Consider the following 18,594-nt stretch of genomic DNA (forward strand, 5'->3'; position numbering starts at 1 on the left):
AATAGTTAATAGCTAGGCAGGATGTATAGGTGAGATTTCTGGGGTCAGAGAGGACTCTGGAAGGGAGAAAGGTAGAGTCACCAGTCACACACAGTCACACACAGAGAAGAAACAAGAGGTGTAAGATGGAAGAGAAGTAACATGGAAAAAGGTAGATTAGTACAAATGGATTAATTTAAGTTATAAGAGCTAATGGGACTAGTGTAAGTTGAGGTCATGATCTATAATTTCATGATTAATAATAAGTCTCCATGTCATTGTTTGGCACAGACAGTCACAAAGAAAGTCCATCTGCACATTTCCTCCAACAAAGCTATGCCTTCTAATTCTTTCAAATAGTGCCATTTCCTGGTGAGCAAGTATTGAGCCCATAGTGGCCATGCTTATGCAAACTATGATAGCCTCTCTCACCTAGTCAATAATGTCTTATAACTTCTTGATACTTACCAGCAAAATATCCAAAACTAAACCTGCAGATAACCTTCCTCAGCTCAGATGGAGCCACAGTGACTGAAGGCACTGCATTTCAGCAGCATGTAAATAGTAGGAATGCTTTAACAGTTGTGATAATCAACAACTTGGGACCTAGCATCAGGCTAGTTATGCTTGAGTTTGACTCTGACTTCTTAAAAGGTGAGAAGCACATCCTCTTATTTATTTTCTGTATTCATTCTTTATAAAGTTATCAATTTTGGCTATATCTGCCAACAATAAACACAACAACACTTTCTCTTGCCTGAAATAATTTCACCTGTTACAAATTTGGAGGAAACAAAACATTCCGAGTAGCCACAAAATGAAATATGTTTTAAAACATAAAGTCAATAGGTATTTTGCAAAGCAAAAATATTTCCAACAGCAAGGGACAGAAGACAAAGCAGGAGGCTTTGAGGTCACCATGCACCAGGAAATATCACAACATTAAGCACAAATATTAGGAGAGAGCAATATTTATTTCAGAGACATGGTGTAAAGAATTTATTTTTAAATGTATCAGAGACATGCTCTAAAATATTTATTTTGAAATGTAGAACCCAAATGTTTTCCCAGAAAAACTGTATGGGATTTGTTATAATAATGACTATGCCCAATGTGGGCAAAATTTGTTATGCATAATAGACCTAGTAAACATTATTAATGCAATATCAGATATTGATGTATACTGTACAATTATATTCAAAGAAAATAGTGCTGCAGACAATATTTACAGATATTAATAGTTATTATCTGAGGATAGAATTTTGGATTTCATATTTTAACAGTGTTTTCCTGTGCTGTTATTCAAAGTTGATCATATATTTAATTGCAAGGAAAGGGTTTATAAATATTGTATATTATGCAATATGCTCAGAATCCTGGAAGAAACAAACTTTTCAAGTTACAACTTCCTGTAGTGAATATTTTAAAATCGATGTCACAAAATAGGACATCTTTAGTACTGACTTCACTTTATTTTATTTGCAAACCTATGTTTTGTCTATCAAATTAGCATTTTTATTATACTTTCAGTTAAAATGAAAAATAATAACATTCCATAATACATTATTTACTTAACTGATACTCGCTCAAGTGATTATTGAGTAAATGTATTCTTGAAGTTCTAGTTTTCTACAAATCTATCAGGATTTTTTTCCCACCATGGGAAGATTTTATACACACATAAATATAATTTTACACATATAAAACATATACCATATATTATTCGATAAATAATCATATACTAATAATGATACATTATTTATATACTTACTGTATGATTTGATAATATAATGTTGATGACAAACACACACACAAACAGACAACATAACCTTCAAACTTACCTTCATGAGTTGGCTGACAAAGATTATGGAAAAGACCTCTTATAAGAAAACTGACAAAAACAAGATTAGATGGTTCATGGTAATGTAAATGTGAAACAAGGCCAGCAAACCCTGTAGGATTACCTTCTTGATCTATATATCCCTAGAGAACAGAAATAATTAGTTAGTTTGACTCAACTCACAGAATTAGTAACAAGTAGATTGTCCATTATCAGTTTAAAATACTACATGCCAATAAGGCTATAAACACCAACTAGCCAAACGTTAATAGTTACATAAATTACAAGTAGCAGTACCCATTGGGTATTGTCTTCTAAGGTTTACAATAATGAAATGTGGTTAAAAACAAAAATCTAGGGTCAGACAGATAGCTGGCTCAGCAGTCAGCAGCACTCGCTCCTCTTCCAGACAACCTGAGCTCAGTTTTTTCAGAATCTACATTGAGACCCTCAAAGTTAGCTACAACTCCAGTTTCAGGCCTTCTCATGTCTTCTTCTTGTCTCCACAAGCACTTATACACATATAACATCTGCTCACACATCACACATATGTAGATAAAAGTTTTTTTAAATTAAAAAAAATCAAGTCAGGTACTTTAAAAATATAGATAGTAGCACATCTATTATACACACATATACATACCACACCACACACACACACACACACATACAGAGAGAGGCAGAAGGAGGGGGGAGGTTGGTTCCTACCTCTTTTACCAGGAACTGCAAAGAATATAAGAAGTAAAGCTTTAACATATCTGTGTTTCGGGGACGTTTGAAGGATAACAATGAGTGCCTCAGCACTGACAGTGCCTGCAAAGAAAAGCGATTTGATTTAGTAACATTAAGTGAAATGTCTTTGCAAGAGATAACGCAGGTTAAATTACATATAACACAAACATATATACACATATGTATCATATGTCTTATGCATATGTAATGTCATATCTCATGCATATATAATTTCAATTACAAGATTTGTACCTCTAAAGTACAATGTGAGTTCCCCCTTTACTACTTTATTCTTTTCCAAAGGCTGTCTCCTCTGACTACAGCACACAAGGAAAAGGGGATGTGCTTAAAAGGTTCCTTTTGGTAGCAACAATATATAAAGTTCAATTAGATTTGATACAATACAATTGCCTTCATCATATAACACATCACCTAACATAGCATGTATGTCCTTTAGCACACTGAAGAGCACTGTGGAAGTTGGAATGACAATGGCCTCATAGGCTAATGTGTTTGGATGCTTGTTCTCTGGTTTACAAAACTGTTAGGGAAGGATTATTAAGTGTAGGCTTTAGGGCTTCAAAAACCCACATCATTTCCAGTTAGCTCTCTGTCCCTACATTGTGGTACTGTCTCAGGCTGGGAAGCCTCACCCACTACTCCAGTGTCTCCCTTCCTGCTGCCACACTCCTGTCATGATGATCATGGACTCAAAGTCTCCAGCATACCATTTCTTCTATAAGTTCCCTTGGTCATGGTCTTATCACATTAGCAGAAAAGTGAATAAGATAAGCACAAAAAAAACAAAATCAAAAGAAACAAAACTGTTATCAAACAGACTGAGCAGAAAAGACATTATCAGTTTCAGAGCATGCAGAGCATAGTTTATTTTTGACGAGGTCTAGATATACTATTTTATATCTATGATGCTACTGCAAAAATATTAGAAAAAAATTTGGCTGAAGCCAAAGGAGTGAAAATGTTCCTTTATCTCTAATGTCAAACAACACTCTTGTATGTGCAGTATTCAACTTCTCTCTAAAATATCTATGAACTCACAATAAAAGCAAACTTCCTTAGCACACCCAAATGTCAACTTTGCTGCTCTTAGGTTGGAGAGTTTATAGAATACAGAAAAATATCTCCGCTGTCCTTAAAAAAAAGAAAAATTATTTCATTTTCCATTATGTGTATACATGGGGGGGTAGTACATGCAAGTACTCATGGTATTCAGAAAAGGACGTCAGACCTCTTGGAGTTGCAGGGTGGTTTGGTACACCGAGTATGAGAGCTGAGAACTCAACTCAGGTCCTCTGCAACAACATTACCTACTCTTACCAACTAAGCCATATCTCCAGATACTACTGTATTTAAATCCAATATGCTTAATGGTAGGACAGGAGGAGAAATAAAAGAGATGGACTCTCCATTTCCTTTGCAGTAGGTTACAAAGGGAACCAAAAGGTGAATTTACTACCACCCTCTTTTCCTTGTATGCTGGATTCAGAGGAGGCAGCTTTTGGAAAAGAGCAAAGTAATAATGGGATGTGAAGGAGAGGAACAAGCAGTGGTTCACTGTGTCCTGGAGGTACAAACCTTATAACTAAAGGCATACTAGCAAGATTTATTAGTATTTTCACTGCAATGACAAAATATCTGAGAAAAGCAACTTAAATGAGGTACAATTTATTTGGGACACATAATTTTAAAAGTAGCTTCAATCCGTACCATGCCTGGCTCCATTGTACTCCATTGCTGCTCACCTCACAGCAAGTCTGCACCAAAGAACTCTCCTTCTATCAAGGTTTCCAGCATGCTGAACAAGACCACCTTAATTTGAGGACATTGCTGTCCTGCAGGCTAAGTTTCTTTAGAGAGGGCTCCACAGATGCACCCAGACGGAAAGTATAATTAAAATCTACCCTAATGTTACTGAAGAACAGAGTTGTCCCAGACACAGTGGCTCATGCTTGTGATCCCAGAACTCGGAGGTGAAGGAGTTGAAGGTCATCCTCAGCTCATTAGTGAGTTCAAGACCAGTCTACACTACATGAGTACTCCAACAACAGCAAACATGATTGACAGTCTGAAGATCTGAAGCAGTAATGCACAGGACAAATGGTATGCTTTTTCATAATCAAAAGCATTTGATTATTTGATAATTTGTCAATTATGATTATAATTGACAAACGGGGAAATGAGACTTGCTATATTAAAAAGTAATGACTATTATTGAAGAAGTAACAATAAAAAACAATCATTCATAAAAATTATAATTTAAGAGATTTAGTTCAAAAAATACTTGAATATAGAAAGGCAATGGTGAATGTGCTTAAAACCACAGAATTGAACATACAATGTGACTTATGTGGATAAAATATGTAACCTCCTCACCAGAAAAACAGTCTGTACAGCAGAATGAAACAATATCTTCAAAAAGTAACTGAATAGTAACCTTTAAATTACTTTTCAAGTCTGGCGGTGGTGGCACACACCCATAATCCCAAGGTAGAGGCAGGTGGATCTCTGAGAGTTCAAGGCTAGCCTGGTCTACAAAGTGATTTCCAGGACAGCCAGGGCTATTATACAGAGAAACACTATCTTTAAAAAAAACAAAAACAATAAACAAATAAGCAAACACAAAAAAATACTTTTCAGAAAGTAGAGCATGGAGAAATGATAGAGGAGGGTCATCTGTCTATGTGTTACTTTCATTGGTTAATAAAGAGACTGCCTTGGCCTTTGATAAGACAGAAAATTAGGTAGGCAGAATAGACAGAACAGAATGATGGAAAGAAGGCAATGGGGCAGATGTTATAGCTCTCCTCTCCAAGATGGACGCAGGATAAGATCCTTTCTGGTAAACCACCACCTCATGGTGCTACACAGATTAATAAATATGGGTTAAGGCAAGATATGAGAATTAGCCAATAAGAGGCTGAAACTAATGGGCCAGGCAGCGTTTAAAAGAATACAATTTCTGTGTAATTATTTTGGGTAAAGCTAGCCTGTGGCCAGGAGCTGGGTGGTGAGAAGCGGCCCACGGCTCCTTACTACAGAGTGGCGCCCAACGTGGGGCTCAAACACACGACCCTGAGCTTAAGAGTCTTATGCTCTACTGACTGAGCTAGTCGGTAGAGCATACAGTTTCCCTGTAATTATTTTGAAATAAACAAAAAGAGAAGACTCATATGACTATGTAGGCAGGAAAAAGTCAAATTAACTGTATGAGGAAAGAGAGTAGCCTGGCTGCCACAGCTAGGAGACAGAATAGAATAAGTATGCTCTATGAAATACCCAATACTGAAGGCTAAGAAACAGCCTGAGCACCGTATTGCATGCTTTTTCTCACTAAATCTCTATATTTAAACATATTTATATGTGTGAAAGTAGAAGAGAGAGTGTTTGAATGAGGAAGAAGACAAGTGGTAGGAATGGATAAATACAACAGATACATGGAGTAGGGATGTAAGGCATATGACATATAGTCTGGAAGTGTCATGATAAACCCATCATTTTGGATGAAGAGTACACAATTTATAAAGCACATTCTGAGGATTTTCTGCCCACACTTAAAAGGGAGCACAGTAAGCAAAGGCTTCATATCATTCTTCTCAAATATGCCAACAAAAGGAAAATTAATCCCCCTAGTTAAGTCTTTGAAAAAAAATAGTAAGGGGTCAGAGAGACAGCTCCTCTGGTAAAGGTGCTTGCATAAAAGCCTGGAGACCAGAGTTCAATCCTTTGAACCCACGTAAAGGTAGAAGAAAAAAAAACAGAATCCACAAAGTTGTCTTCTGAACTTCACATGTGCTCCCTGACATTTGCATGCGCGCGCACACACACACACACACAAACGATATATACATTTGCAATAATAAGTAATGTATTTCTTTTCTTTTCTTTTTTTTTTGGTTTTTCAAGACAGGGTTTCTCTGTGGTTTTGGAGCCTGTCCTGGAACTAGCTCTTGTAGATCAGCCTGGCCTTGAACTCACAGAGATCTGCCTGCCTCTGCCTCCCGAGTGCTGGGATTAAAGGCGTGCGCCACCACCGCCCGGCTAGTAATGTATTTTATAATATCAAATTATGAAAATAATAATAGTAAATCTTATTAGAAAATACATGTATCTCTACAGAGAAGTAAAAATTAAAAACTGAAAATGGGGCCAACATATTGGCTCACTGTGTAAAGGCACTTATCACCAATAAGTACAACCAGAGTCAGATACCCAGGACCCAGGACCCAAGACCCAGAGCAGGAAAAGTGGGAAATGGGCTCCTGCAAATTGTCCTGAATTTTTTCTGTGTCTGCCACATGTGTGCCATGGGACATGCACAGAGAGGAAGAATGGAAGTGAGGGAAAGAGAGAGGAAGAGAGAAGAAAGGGAGGGAAGGAGGGAGGGAGGGAAGAAGCAAGAGAGGGAAGGAGGGATTGTGGGAGAGAAGACATTGTAAAAGAATTCAAAAATAAAGAAACTTTGATATAAAACCAGCAAACCCGTCATGAAAATCCTGGAATTCTTATATCAGTAAGCAGTATCTGATTTAACTGGTTATAATAATAAATACAGGGTTAAGAAAGACTAGGTTTCCTGGAGTCTGAATTTGGTCCCTAGACCATGCTGAAATCTAATCTCCCTTCTGGATACCTTATTGAGGGCTGGGATGTAGGAAAATGATTAGAAGCAGAGGAAGTCTTAAGACTAGAAGTTTCCCATATTGAAATCCTTATGGATTTTCAAGAAGATTGAACAGGAGAGGCCAGACAGGCTGGGACACTTCCTGTTCACCCAGTGACGTACTGTGATTCAGATATGCCAAGAAAGTTTTTCACTAGCTGCCAACATGCAGCCGTGAACCTCTGGAATCATGAGCCAGAACAAACGTTTGTTCTTCATAGCTCACCCCACCTGTAACAGCCAATAGAAAATGAACACAAGTCCTTCTAACAGTGTGTCATCACAAAAATGGAAATTAAATCATCTAATTGTATGTTTCAAATTCACTTTTATCAGACCCTTAAACAGCAAGACAATGCTCTGATTTTGTTTTGATGTCCACTTACTTACACCCTTATAAAGTGTGCAATCATACCTTGAAAAAAATGTCTAAAAAACAAAATCCAAAATAATAATGTGATCGTTTTGGTAGAACTAGTCATGAGTCCTTTTTGTTTTGTCCTATTTTGTTTTGGGTTTGTTTCCCAACTATTTACATTTTTCTAAACATTTTTAATCAACATATATTTTGTCTTATGAAAAAATAAACTGTTACTTTAAAATTATAAAATAATCTTTTTGTTTCTGAATGGTAGAAACAGATGATAGCTGGCACCCTTTGCTACAACACAATGCTGTCCATGATACTAGAAAACAGTATCATGGGAACACCTTAGTGCCCACCCAGTCACAAATTCTGTCTGATAATGGAACGAACATAACTTATTCTTTGCCCCAGTGTCCTCCACCTTTCTCTAGAGAACATGGAGAAGCATGCTAACCCTGATAACAGCACAGTAGAGCACAGGCCAGCCAGACCATTGGTAGAGGCCCAGGCTGGGAGACACAGCACCTTTGCCTTGCCGTCCTCTGGGTCATCTGCCTTGGAGGCCAGCAGCATGAGTCTCAGAATGAGAGAGATACTGAGAGGAAACTGGCCTCTCAGCTCAGGCACTTTAGATTTTATGAGCTTTTGTATTTTAAACGGTGGAATATTAAAGAAGTAGACATCACCCAGAAGATCTTGCCCTCGTCTTCCAGCCCGACCAGACATCTGGAAACAGAGCAGAATCAAGCTGTGAGAATCACCTGGGGTTTTTCCTAAGAGAATATAAAGAGCTAAGGTTTTTGCATTGCTTTTGAGCAAGGATGCTGGGCCTGGAGGTTAACTAAAATGAATAGCCTTCTATTTAAAATCTAAAAACTTTATCATATCTGAGGTAGAGCTATTTTAAATAACATATCTGTCATTCCCTTGTAAAATTAATTGTACTAAGTATTTGTATAATGCTGTACAGAACTACATATATCTAAAAATTCATACATCAAATACTATGAATATATTTTGTGTTGTATAACATATAATTGTCACTTTCTGGCAATTACTTACTTGATAAAATATTTTATCTATGATATATAATATTATATAATATATCATAAAACATATACTATGCTATTATATGCTAATGTATTGTTAACATTAATTATACACATTATATGTCATTTGATTATTAGTGGATATAGCTACATTTGACTCTGCCAACAGAAATATTGACCTAACACTTCTGAGAAGATATACTCTATGAAGACAAATTTTGCTGTATGCAGAATAGAATAAAACAAGGAGAATCAAAAACAAAGAAAATGCTTTAACGTACAAGGCCAAGACTTTGTGATGAAATCTAAATGTGTGGGGAGATAAAGAAACCCCGGGTGAAAGGAATGAAGTCCTATAGGAATGTTTATCATTGGTGTGAGAACAGATATGTCAAGGACCCAATACCTCACCCCAAAGGAACTGAATTATTCCCCTAATGGGATTAAAAATTTTTTCTGGTCCATGTTTGGATTTAAATACTATGCAGAGACTGTTAATTGTAGCTTCTCCTCCCAGACATTTGGGCCTGAAAGCTTCTCCCCACAGACCTGCTCCTAAGATTAGCCATACTGTCTCCTTGTTCAGATATGCAATAAGTCCACTTTTGTGTTCAATTGTATATAACAAACACAATGAGCTTTCAAATGATATAGTTTCTCCACCAGAAATCCAACTCTACCTGATCCCAGCTTTTCTATATGTCTGTGTATCTGTCCTTTTCTCACTACCTTGCAACCCCAGTTAAATCAATCTCTGGAGCTGGGTAGAACATGGTAATTCTGCATGCACAGATTGTGGGAAAACAGCCAAACAATACCAGGACAGTATGGAAGTTGGTTTGGAAACTGACTGTGTATCAAGAGCCAAGAAGAGTATTAAAGATGGCTCCAGAAAACCCATGCTTAGTAAATAAGAACGTAAATGTTTTCCAGAAACTTTGAAATAGACCCTTTTTTGCAAAACACATTATTTCGCTTGTGTGCATGTCATGGGACAATCATGGTCATGCAGATTCTACAGATAAAAGAGGAGATTGGATGTCCTATCCAAGATCATACACATGATTAGCAGTGGTCACATAATCTCATAGCCCTATGCTTACTCAACACCAGACAGGCACCAACAGTGATCTGCCATGTACTGGAGCATATTACTAAATTAGCAGTTAAAGGAAGTCTTTAACTTTCACTATTTCACCACTATATAGTATTGATGCATTAAGTTAATGTATATTTATTTACCTGTCTGAAATTTAAAGCATCCAGATAGACTGAGTTTTGAGCAAAAACCACAGATTTACAAGGCATGTTGACTCCTAAAGCGAGTGTTCCAGTAGCTGTTACCACCTAAAAGGAGAAAAATAGTGATTCCACACGCCGACACTTTGGTAGAATACAAGCATTTCCATTCAGTTGCTCAAAGTTGTATTGAAATCAGTCAGGGGTAGAGGGGCATGTCTTTAATCTCAGTACTCAGGAGGCAGAGGCAGGTGACTCTCTGTGAGTTTGAGGCCAGGATGGTCTACAGAAGCTAGTTCCAGGACAGGCTCCAAAACTACAGAGAAACCCTGTCTCAAAAAACAAACAAACAAACAAACAAACAAAAAAACAAAAAAACCCACTGTATTGAAATCCAGATTAAATTACAATGGGCAAACTGAGGGGATGATACATAATGCTTTTTTCTTATTTTGCAAACACAGATGGCACATTCTCAAATAGAATCTGTTATGATACTGGTTGCTTTGCAAGGAATATACTTTAAACTGAATTGTGTGGTGAAAATGTCACAGAGGAATGTTGAGGCCATATCTAAAATAATTATCTCCTCTCATAACCATGTACCTCTCGGCTCTTTGCATTATTCCCTCAATATCCCTCAAAATCACTGTGATTTCATTTACTCCTCAAAGACTAAAGTTCAAGTATCGTTCACTGTTGTATCTCCAGAGCCAAGCATCTAGCATGGGGTAAGTGTTGCAGTAAGCATTGTTAGAAATATATTAGGAGAGGAATTTCTCCATGAGGGCAATAAATCTTTTACAAGCCTCCTTCCTGATAATTTTTGCATCTACTAAAGTTTATTGAGAAATGATTTAGGAACAAAATATATTTTCTTTTCTGTCATGAATTTGCATGATCACCAATCAGAAGCAGAAAAGAATGTAAAGTTTATTCATATAATGAACTTCTTGTTCATTTTTTTCCTGAAATAGCTAGTATTTGTTGACTTCTCCTGTCTTGTTGTGGAACTGCCTTTTTGTACACTGTAAAGATGTGTCTTTGCCAAGACATCTTCTGATAGGTTTAATAAAGAGCTGGATGCCAATAATTAGATAGAAGGAGGTTAGGCAGGACTTCAAGGGACAGAGAGAACTCTGGGAAAAAGAAATGTGGAGTCACTAGCCAGACGTGGAGAGGAATCAAGAGGTTCAAGATGGAAGCAAGATAACATTACATGGCAGAATGTAGATTAATAAAAGGGAGTTAATTTAGGTTATAAAAGATATTTAAAACAAACAACCTATAATTCAAGCTGTCATAACTAATAATTAGTTTCCTACGTCAGTTTGTGCTCTGGTTTGTGATGATGTTTAAAGATGTGAAGTAATTTTTTTCTAATTGTTTTGTAACTGACACGTATGTCTCTGACATAATACTACTTATTAAATACTTTTTATTTCAATCACTTTAACAAGCACAAACATTGAGGGAATAGGAGCTTTATATTTAGAAAATGGACAGAACAAATACCTTTTTAAAATGTATTCTGTGATAAAGATATTACTATTTCTTTAGTGTCTCCTCTGTATTAGTTGAGTTATTCATCACTTCATTAGCAACAAAGAAATTACTCTCAGATACTCTTTTCAGGCATGTCTCTTTCTATTTTTTCCTTCTTCATTCTATCATTTTTTCTTTTAGATTATGCCATACAAAAATTAAGGTTGATGATTTTTGGTAGTTAGCATCAATTTTTACATATTACTCTAGATTCAGATACGCTTAGTAATAATCTAAGGGCCCCCTGTATACTTGTCTAGATTATTGCCATGAACCTTCCCAGGATGTACTAAAGAAAACATAATAAAAATTGGCCCGAAGGCTATCTTCCTCTTGTTACCATCAATACAAAGAGAAATTATATTCAGTACTGACATATTTATAAGCTCTGTTGAGAAAAGCTGAAGCCCTGAGGAAGTGGATATCCATGCTTTCATTTCAGCTAACATATTAGAGGAATCAACTTTCTCAAACTAGAATATAAATATTTTCCAAATCTTGGAGAGAATAGTTGTGACAAAGCCACATCAACAAACACTACATATAATATCAAAAGTGTAAGAGAGCACAGAGATCAACATAGAGATGCTGTGTGTGTTTGTGTGCATATGGAAAGATGTGGAGTGAGTGGCACCAGTCACATGGAGCGTATGTAACGATTCCCCAGTCAGTAAACAAAGTCTACAGCCCAAGAGACATACCTTCATATGAAAAAAAGTAAAGGAGTGGCTAAACAATGAACACTCTGTTTTATCTACCCACATTTTTAAATTTTACAGTGAAAAATTGACCCACCTTAATGAAACCTTTCCTAAAGAGCATTTCCACTAACTGCTTTTCTTTGGCACTCATGGAGCTGTGATGAAAGCCAATGCCCCTTCTTGCCAAAATCTTGAGTAGAGCACCGTATCTTTGGAAATTCACTCGTCTAAACACCTTCTGCAATGACTAAAAGAAACAGGAGATTTAGAATATTAGATTATCTAATTGTCAATGAGTCAGATGTTTAATGAAAATAATGCATATATTGCATAACAACTTGGCCAAGGTCACTGTTTGACCTTTACTCGACACATGATCATTATCATCATCAACAACAACAACAAAATGTTTTATGACAACAATAGCTACCACAGAAAAAGTCTCCTCAGTTCTTGGCAGTCTCACGTCAATTCTAGGATAGAAAACTCTGTCAGCATGGTAGACAGCCCACTCTTACCAGAACAAGATCAAGCGACTATAAAACATTTTCTAAAGTTCTCCCCAGAAAGTAAAGCAAAACCTTTATACTGTAAGGTCAAGAAATGTCAACATCCTACTGCAAATGACATACTAATGGCCTCAAGAATACTCATGTAATAAGGAGGAAATCCACCTGTGTCCAGTGTTATAATATACAAAAAGATCAACACTTGGCGAGAAGAAATAAGTTTAAGTCTCCGAACATAAAAGACTAATATGTAGCTATTTTGATTTTATAGCTATCTATAAGACAGAATGTTGAGGTTCAGTTAAAACAATAATGTACATACTAAACAGGTTATGAAGCTGACAAAAGAAGTTTATGATACAATGAAACACTCAAATGTATATGTGAGTGAGTGTATGTACATGATGACATTGCTTTTATTGAAATTGGTTGTATTGTTAAGTATGTTATCTATAAATATTAATAGTTTAAAGGACAAAAAGTTTAAAGATGATGGGTTAAACAAATTTTAGATATCCCAAAGACTCTTTGGCGAAAGTTTTAGCTGAAATATAGAAAGACTCTAATTTTAAGAAATGTTGTCAGTACCTAAATATATTTGTCTGCAGGGGTCCAAATTCTGACTATAATATACAGATTTTTATAGAAAACATAGTACAAAAACACTTGGGTGATTTGTCAGCAAGACAAAATCAGTCTATAAATTCTAAACCTATCCTAAGTGTGGATTGGAAGGTCCTTGAATGCTGTGTGCAGCAAAAGTTCCTGTCTGCTACATCTATAGCTTCCAGAGATCTCCCTTATGGTAGTAATTGCCTGCAGTATTTCCAACATTGACTGCATGGAAGAGGCTTTTCTCCCTTCTGGGTGCTGACCTCATCATCTATTGCTTTCTGATCAGCATACGTGCAGTCTTGGGGAATCTCCAGATTCTTCTCCAGACGCTTCAGGAGTTGATTGTGTTCAGCTTCATACATGCTGATTTGATCCAATCTGGAGGCTTTCTGACTTTTTTCATCTCTTTAGAAGAATATAATTTCAAGAAATCAGTATTTATTTCCAATCACTACAAGAAGCCCAAAGTATCTTAAGTCATGCTTTCAACCAGAATAAATGGTTCTTGTCTTTACAATATCATGATTCAGTCCTCTGGCCCTAATGTATTTACTCATCAGCTCCTGGAGCCTATGATCCTGCTGTGTCATATTTTGCATGTTTGTGACAAATAAAGCTTGCCTGGAGATCAGATTACACGCACCTTTAAATCCAGCACTTGGGAGGAGGAAGCAGAAAGATTAGAAGTTCAAGTCCACCTTGGGCTACATGTTAAGAAGTCAGTCGAAAAGAGAAACAGAGCCAGGTAAGGTGTCTCACACCTTTAATAGCAGCACTAGGTGAAGGGCGCGGTCGATCAATAAGCTAGAATTAACCAGACCAGCTCAATACACAAGATTTAGTTTAACAGTTTGGAAAAAGGGAAACTCACATGACCAAGGGTCCAGCGAACACCATGAGCAAACACCAGGAGCACAGAGAGAACAAAAGAAAAGAGGGGCGAGTCCACCTAGATGTTTTTATCTTTGTTTCTTGGTCTCAGGGGGACACACCCCAAACAAAATCTGATTGGCTGAACTTCCCCATCAACTAGGGAAGTGAAGACACGAAGTGATAAGGCTGAGCTGAGAGAGGAATATAAAGCTGGAGGAGATAGGAGCTCAGAGATTTTGTGTGGGGAGACAGGATGGCCTATTCAGTCTGAGGATTCACAGAGGTAAGAAGTCTTTCTAGTGACTGCTGCTCTGCTTCTCTGATCTTTCAGATTTCATCCTAATATTTGACTCTGGGTTTCTATTTAATAAGACTAATTAGGGTTGCCCTACATGACCCCGCAAGATAAAGCCATTATGAATGTGTCTTTTTTTCTGGAGCATTCTCCTCCATTATTCCCTGTTGCCCAGATGACCTGGCTTCATCTTGCTAATGTGATGATCATTTTCTCCCTTTCAACCTTTCCCACTCTCAAGTTTGAGGTATATGCTCTCCTCTCTCTGCTTTACTATCTAAGGATATCTCCCTTCCTCTTTGATGTAGACTTTGCAAATAGGGACCAAGTCCAGGCTATATTCTAACAGAAGCCACATCTTCTTAATTTTGTTTTCCTCCTGTTATTCCTCTTGATTTCCCTATGTGTCCACCCCTTCACTAAGTAATATATACACAGACAGCCCTTTTCAGCGTGTACTACATAAACTTGGCTGAGACCCTTAGGTATTCTCTGTATTCTCCAGGACCTTTGAATGTACCAGGCTTTTACAATCACTTTTTTTTTCAAATTTGTCTCTTAATTATGCAAATAAGACATTCCTGATGAGGCCACTTGCATTCTGCAATGTAGTGGTATACATCACACATTCAGAAATCATGACAGGCTGGCCCAATAAGAACAGTACTTCTGGGGCTGCAACTCCAAGTAGAATAAATCATAATGAGGAGGTAAATGTCATTATGCCTAGCACTGTTTTCAAAACATGTGCTGATACACTTACAGAGGAAGACAGATTGTTGTGTAACTCAATTTTTAAACTATTAATAAAACCAGCCTGGTCTACAAGAGCTAGTTTCAGGACAGGCTCCAAAACCACAGAGAAACCCTGTCTCGAAAAACCAAAAAAACAAACAAAAAAAACTATTAATAAAAAACTGTTAATAAATAAAAACTGGTAAAGAAAACAGAGAAAATGTCCTTCTAGCTCAACAGACATGACCCCATAGAGTGACCTTTTGATGTGCATGTTTCTTTAGGGGTTCTCACATTATGAAAATGGATGCAGAAAGAGAAGGGTCAGAGTTTGTCCTCCAGTGCATACTCATAAGCAGGGTCCCCATCCTCCTTATATTGAGAGTGCAGATACTAAAACAATGATATTAAAAACCTTTCATTTTGACAGCTTGGGTTGCTGGCCACTAACCCACCTTTACCATGTGACTCATAAAACCCTGAAGTAGATATATCCTAAGAAGGATCATTTAACAAGTAATCTTATACTTCCTACCTGTTTTGCCTTTGGAGTTCACTGCCTCTATACAATATTCTGCTAAGGAAGCAGCAAAACATGCAGAGGCATTGTACATAAAAGGAGCCAGAGCAAACTCTAGTTTTCTCTAGAGTTTGAAATATTTGGATCAAAGATGCTTTAAAAGTTGTTTAAACTCCAAAGTGAGTCCTAACTCTTCACTTAAAAACATCTCTAGACATCCCTAAGAACTAGCTTTTATAGCATATATAGAAGCTGCCAAGGGGACAATGAAAAGTCTTACCCAACTGTACAGCCTACATACTGTAACAGTAGCATGGCACTATATCTCCAATAGTGCAAAAGTGGCACTTACATCTCCATGGTCACTACCAACAACTAATTGGACTTACGGCCTCATTCAAGCGAAGGATATTCATGTCTGTTACTATAAACTTAACCAACTATATGCCACTAGTGAAATAATAGACCATAGAGGGGAACTTACTGGTACTACATCCCTAAACTGGTATAACCACCAACAGCATCCTAAATACTTATTCTTACATGCACAAATAAGTATAGCTTGCATCTTCATCAAAGTACCATCTGTTTGCAGTATATAGAACCCATCAACTAGTGTGGGAGAATTGGCCTGACCCTCATGTTACAAAATGGAACCAATAAACAAAGCAAACTTCCACAGTTACAAAAAAATATTCGTAACCTCCTGTGTCTTATCAGATCACCATGGATTAAAGTTAGAATTCAACAACAATGTTACCCCCAGAAAGCCTACAAACTCATGGAAACTGAACAGTCAACTACTGAACTACACCTGGATCAAGGAAGAAATAAAGAAAGAAATTAAAGTCTTCCTTGAATTCAATGAAAATAAAGAAACAACATACTCGAACTTATGAGACACTATGAAAGCACTCCTGAGAGGAAAGTTCATAGCACTAAGTGCCCACTTAAAGAAAACAGAGAAAGCTCACATTGGAGACTTAACAGCCCACCTGAAAGCTCTAGAAAAAAAAGAAGCAGACTCACCTAGGAGGAGTAGAAGACTGGAAATAATCAAACTGAGGGCGGAAATCAACAAAATAGAAACACAGAAAACAATCCAAAGAATCAATGAAACAAAAAGCTGGTTCCTGGAGAAAATCAACAAGATTGATAAACCCCTATCCAAACTAATCAAACGGCAGAGAGGGAATATGCAAATTAATAAGATCAGAAATGAAAAGGGGGACATAACCACAGACACAGAAGAAATTCAAAGAATCATTAGATCTTACTACAAAAGCCTGTATGCCACAAAACTGGAAAATGTAAAAGAAATGGACACATTTTTAGATAAATACCATATACCAAAGTTAAACCAGGACCAGGTGAACAATCTAAATAGACCTGTTAGTCGCGAAGAATTAGAAGCTGTTATCAAAAACCTCCCTACCAAAAAAAGCCCAGGACCAGATGGTTTCAATGCAGAATTCTACAAGAACTTCCAAGAAGAGCTAATACCTATACTCCTTTATGTTTTTCACAATATAGAAACAGAAGAGTCATTGCCAAATTTCTTATATGAAGCTACAGTCACTCTGATACCAAAACCACACAAAGACTCAACCAAGAAAGAGAATTATAGGCCAATCTCACTCATGAATATCGACATAAAAATTCTCAACAAAATACTGGCAAACCGTATCCAAGAACACATTAGAAAAATTATCCATTATGATCAAGTAGGCTTCATCCCAGAGATGCAGGGCTGGTTCAACATACGCAAATCTATCAATGTAATCCAGCATATAAATAAACTGAAAGAAAAAAACCATATGATCATTTCATTAGATGCTGAAAAAGCATTTGACAAAATTCAACATCCCTTTATGATAAAAGTCTTGGAGAGATTAGGGATACAAGGGTCATACCTAAATATAATAAAAGCTATTTACAGCAAACGGACAGCTAACATCAAATTAAACGGAGAGAAACTCAAAGCCATCCCACTAAAATCAGGAATACGACTAGGCTGTCCACTCTCCAATACCTCTTCAATATAGTTCTTGAGGTTTTAGCAATAGCAATAAGACAACATAAGGGGATCAAGGGGATTCAAATTGGGAAGGAAGAAGTTAAACTTTCATTATTTGCAGATGATATGATAGTGTACATAAGCAACCCCAAAAACTCCACCAAAGAACTCCTACAGCTGATAAACACCTTTAGTAATGTGGCAGGATACAAGATCAACTCCAAAAAATCAATCGCCCTCCTATACACAAAGGATATGGAAGCAGAGAGGGAAATCAGAGAAGCATCACCTTTCACGATAGCCACAAACAGCATAAAATATCTTGGGGTAACTCTAACCAAGGAAGTGAAAGATCTATTTGACAAGAACATTAAGGCATTGAAGAAAGAAATTGAAGAGGATACCAGAAAATGTAAGGATCTCCCTTGCTCTTGGATTGAGAGGATCAACATAGTAAAAATGGCAATTCTACCAAAGGCAATTTATAGATTCAATGCAATCCCCATCAAGGTCCCATCAAAATTCTTCACAGATCTGGAGAGGACAATAATCAACTTTATATGGAAAAACAAAAAACCCAGGATAGCCAAAACAATCTTATACAATAAAGGAACTTCTGGAGGCATTACCATCCCTGACTTCAAACTCTATTACAGAGCCACAGTAATGAAAACAGTGTGGTATTGGCATAAAAACAGAGAAGTTGACCAATGGAATCATATAGAAGACCCAGATTTTAACCCACAAACCTATGATCACCTCATTTTCGATTAAGGAGCTAAAAGTATACAATGGAAGAAAGAAAGCATCTTCAACAAATGGTGCTGGCAGAACTGGATGTCAACCTGTAGAAGAATGAAAATAGACCCATATCTATCACCATGCACAAAACTCCAG

The 18,594-nt window shown here is 36.9% G+C and overlaps 1 protein-coding gene across 1 annotated transcript in view; it reads right to left on the minus strand.

Moving 5' to 3' along the window:
* Positions 1–18,594, minus strand: part of LOC142857826 (putative ATP-dependent RNA helicase DDX60) — a 93,994-nt gene that overhangs the window by 14,234 nt on the left and 61,166 nt on the right. Inside the window, exons 26-31 of the mRNA XM_075986815.1 lie at positions 13,518–13,662; positions 12,228–12,380; positions 9,891–9,995; positions 8,125–8,325; positions 2,528–2,632; positions 1,821–1,962 (exon numbers count right to left, since the gene is read on the minus strand). Coding sequence (XP_075842930.1) covers positions 1,821–1,962; positions 2,528–2,632; positions 8,125–8,325; positions 9,891–9,995; positions 12,228–12,380; positions 13,518–13,662 — 851 coding nt within the window. The remainder of the gene's footprint in view (positions 1–1,820; positions 1,963–2,527; positions 2,633–8,124; positions 8,326–9,890; positions 9,996–12,227; positions 12,381–13,517; positions 13,663–18,594) is intronic.

This window comes from Microtus pennsylvanicus, chromosome 9, assembly GCF_037038515.1.
Source record: "Microtus pennsylvanicus isolate mMicPen1 chromosome 9, mMicPen1.hap1, whole genome shotgun sequence".
NCBI classification, from domain to species: Eukaryota; Metazoa; Chordata; class Mammalia; order Rodentia; family Cricetidae; genus Microtus; species Microtus pennsylvanicus.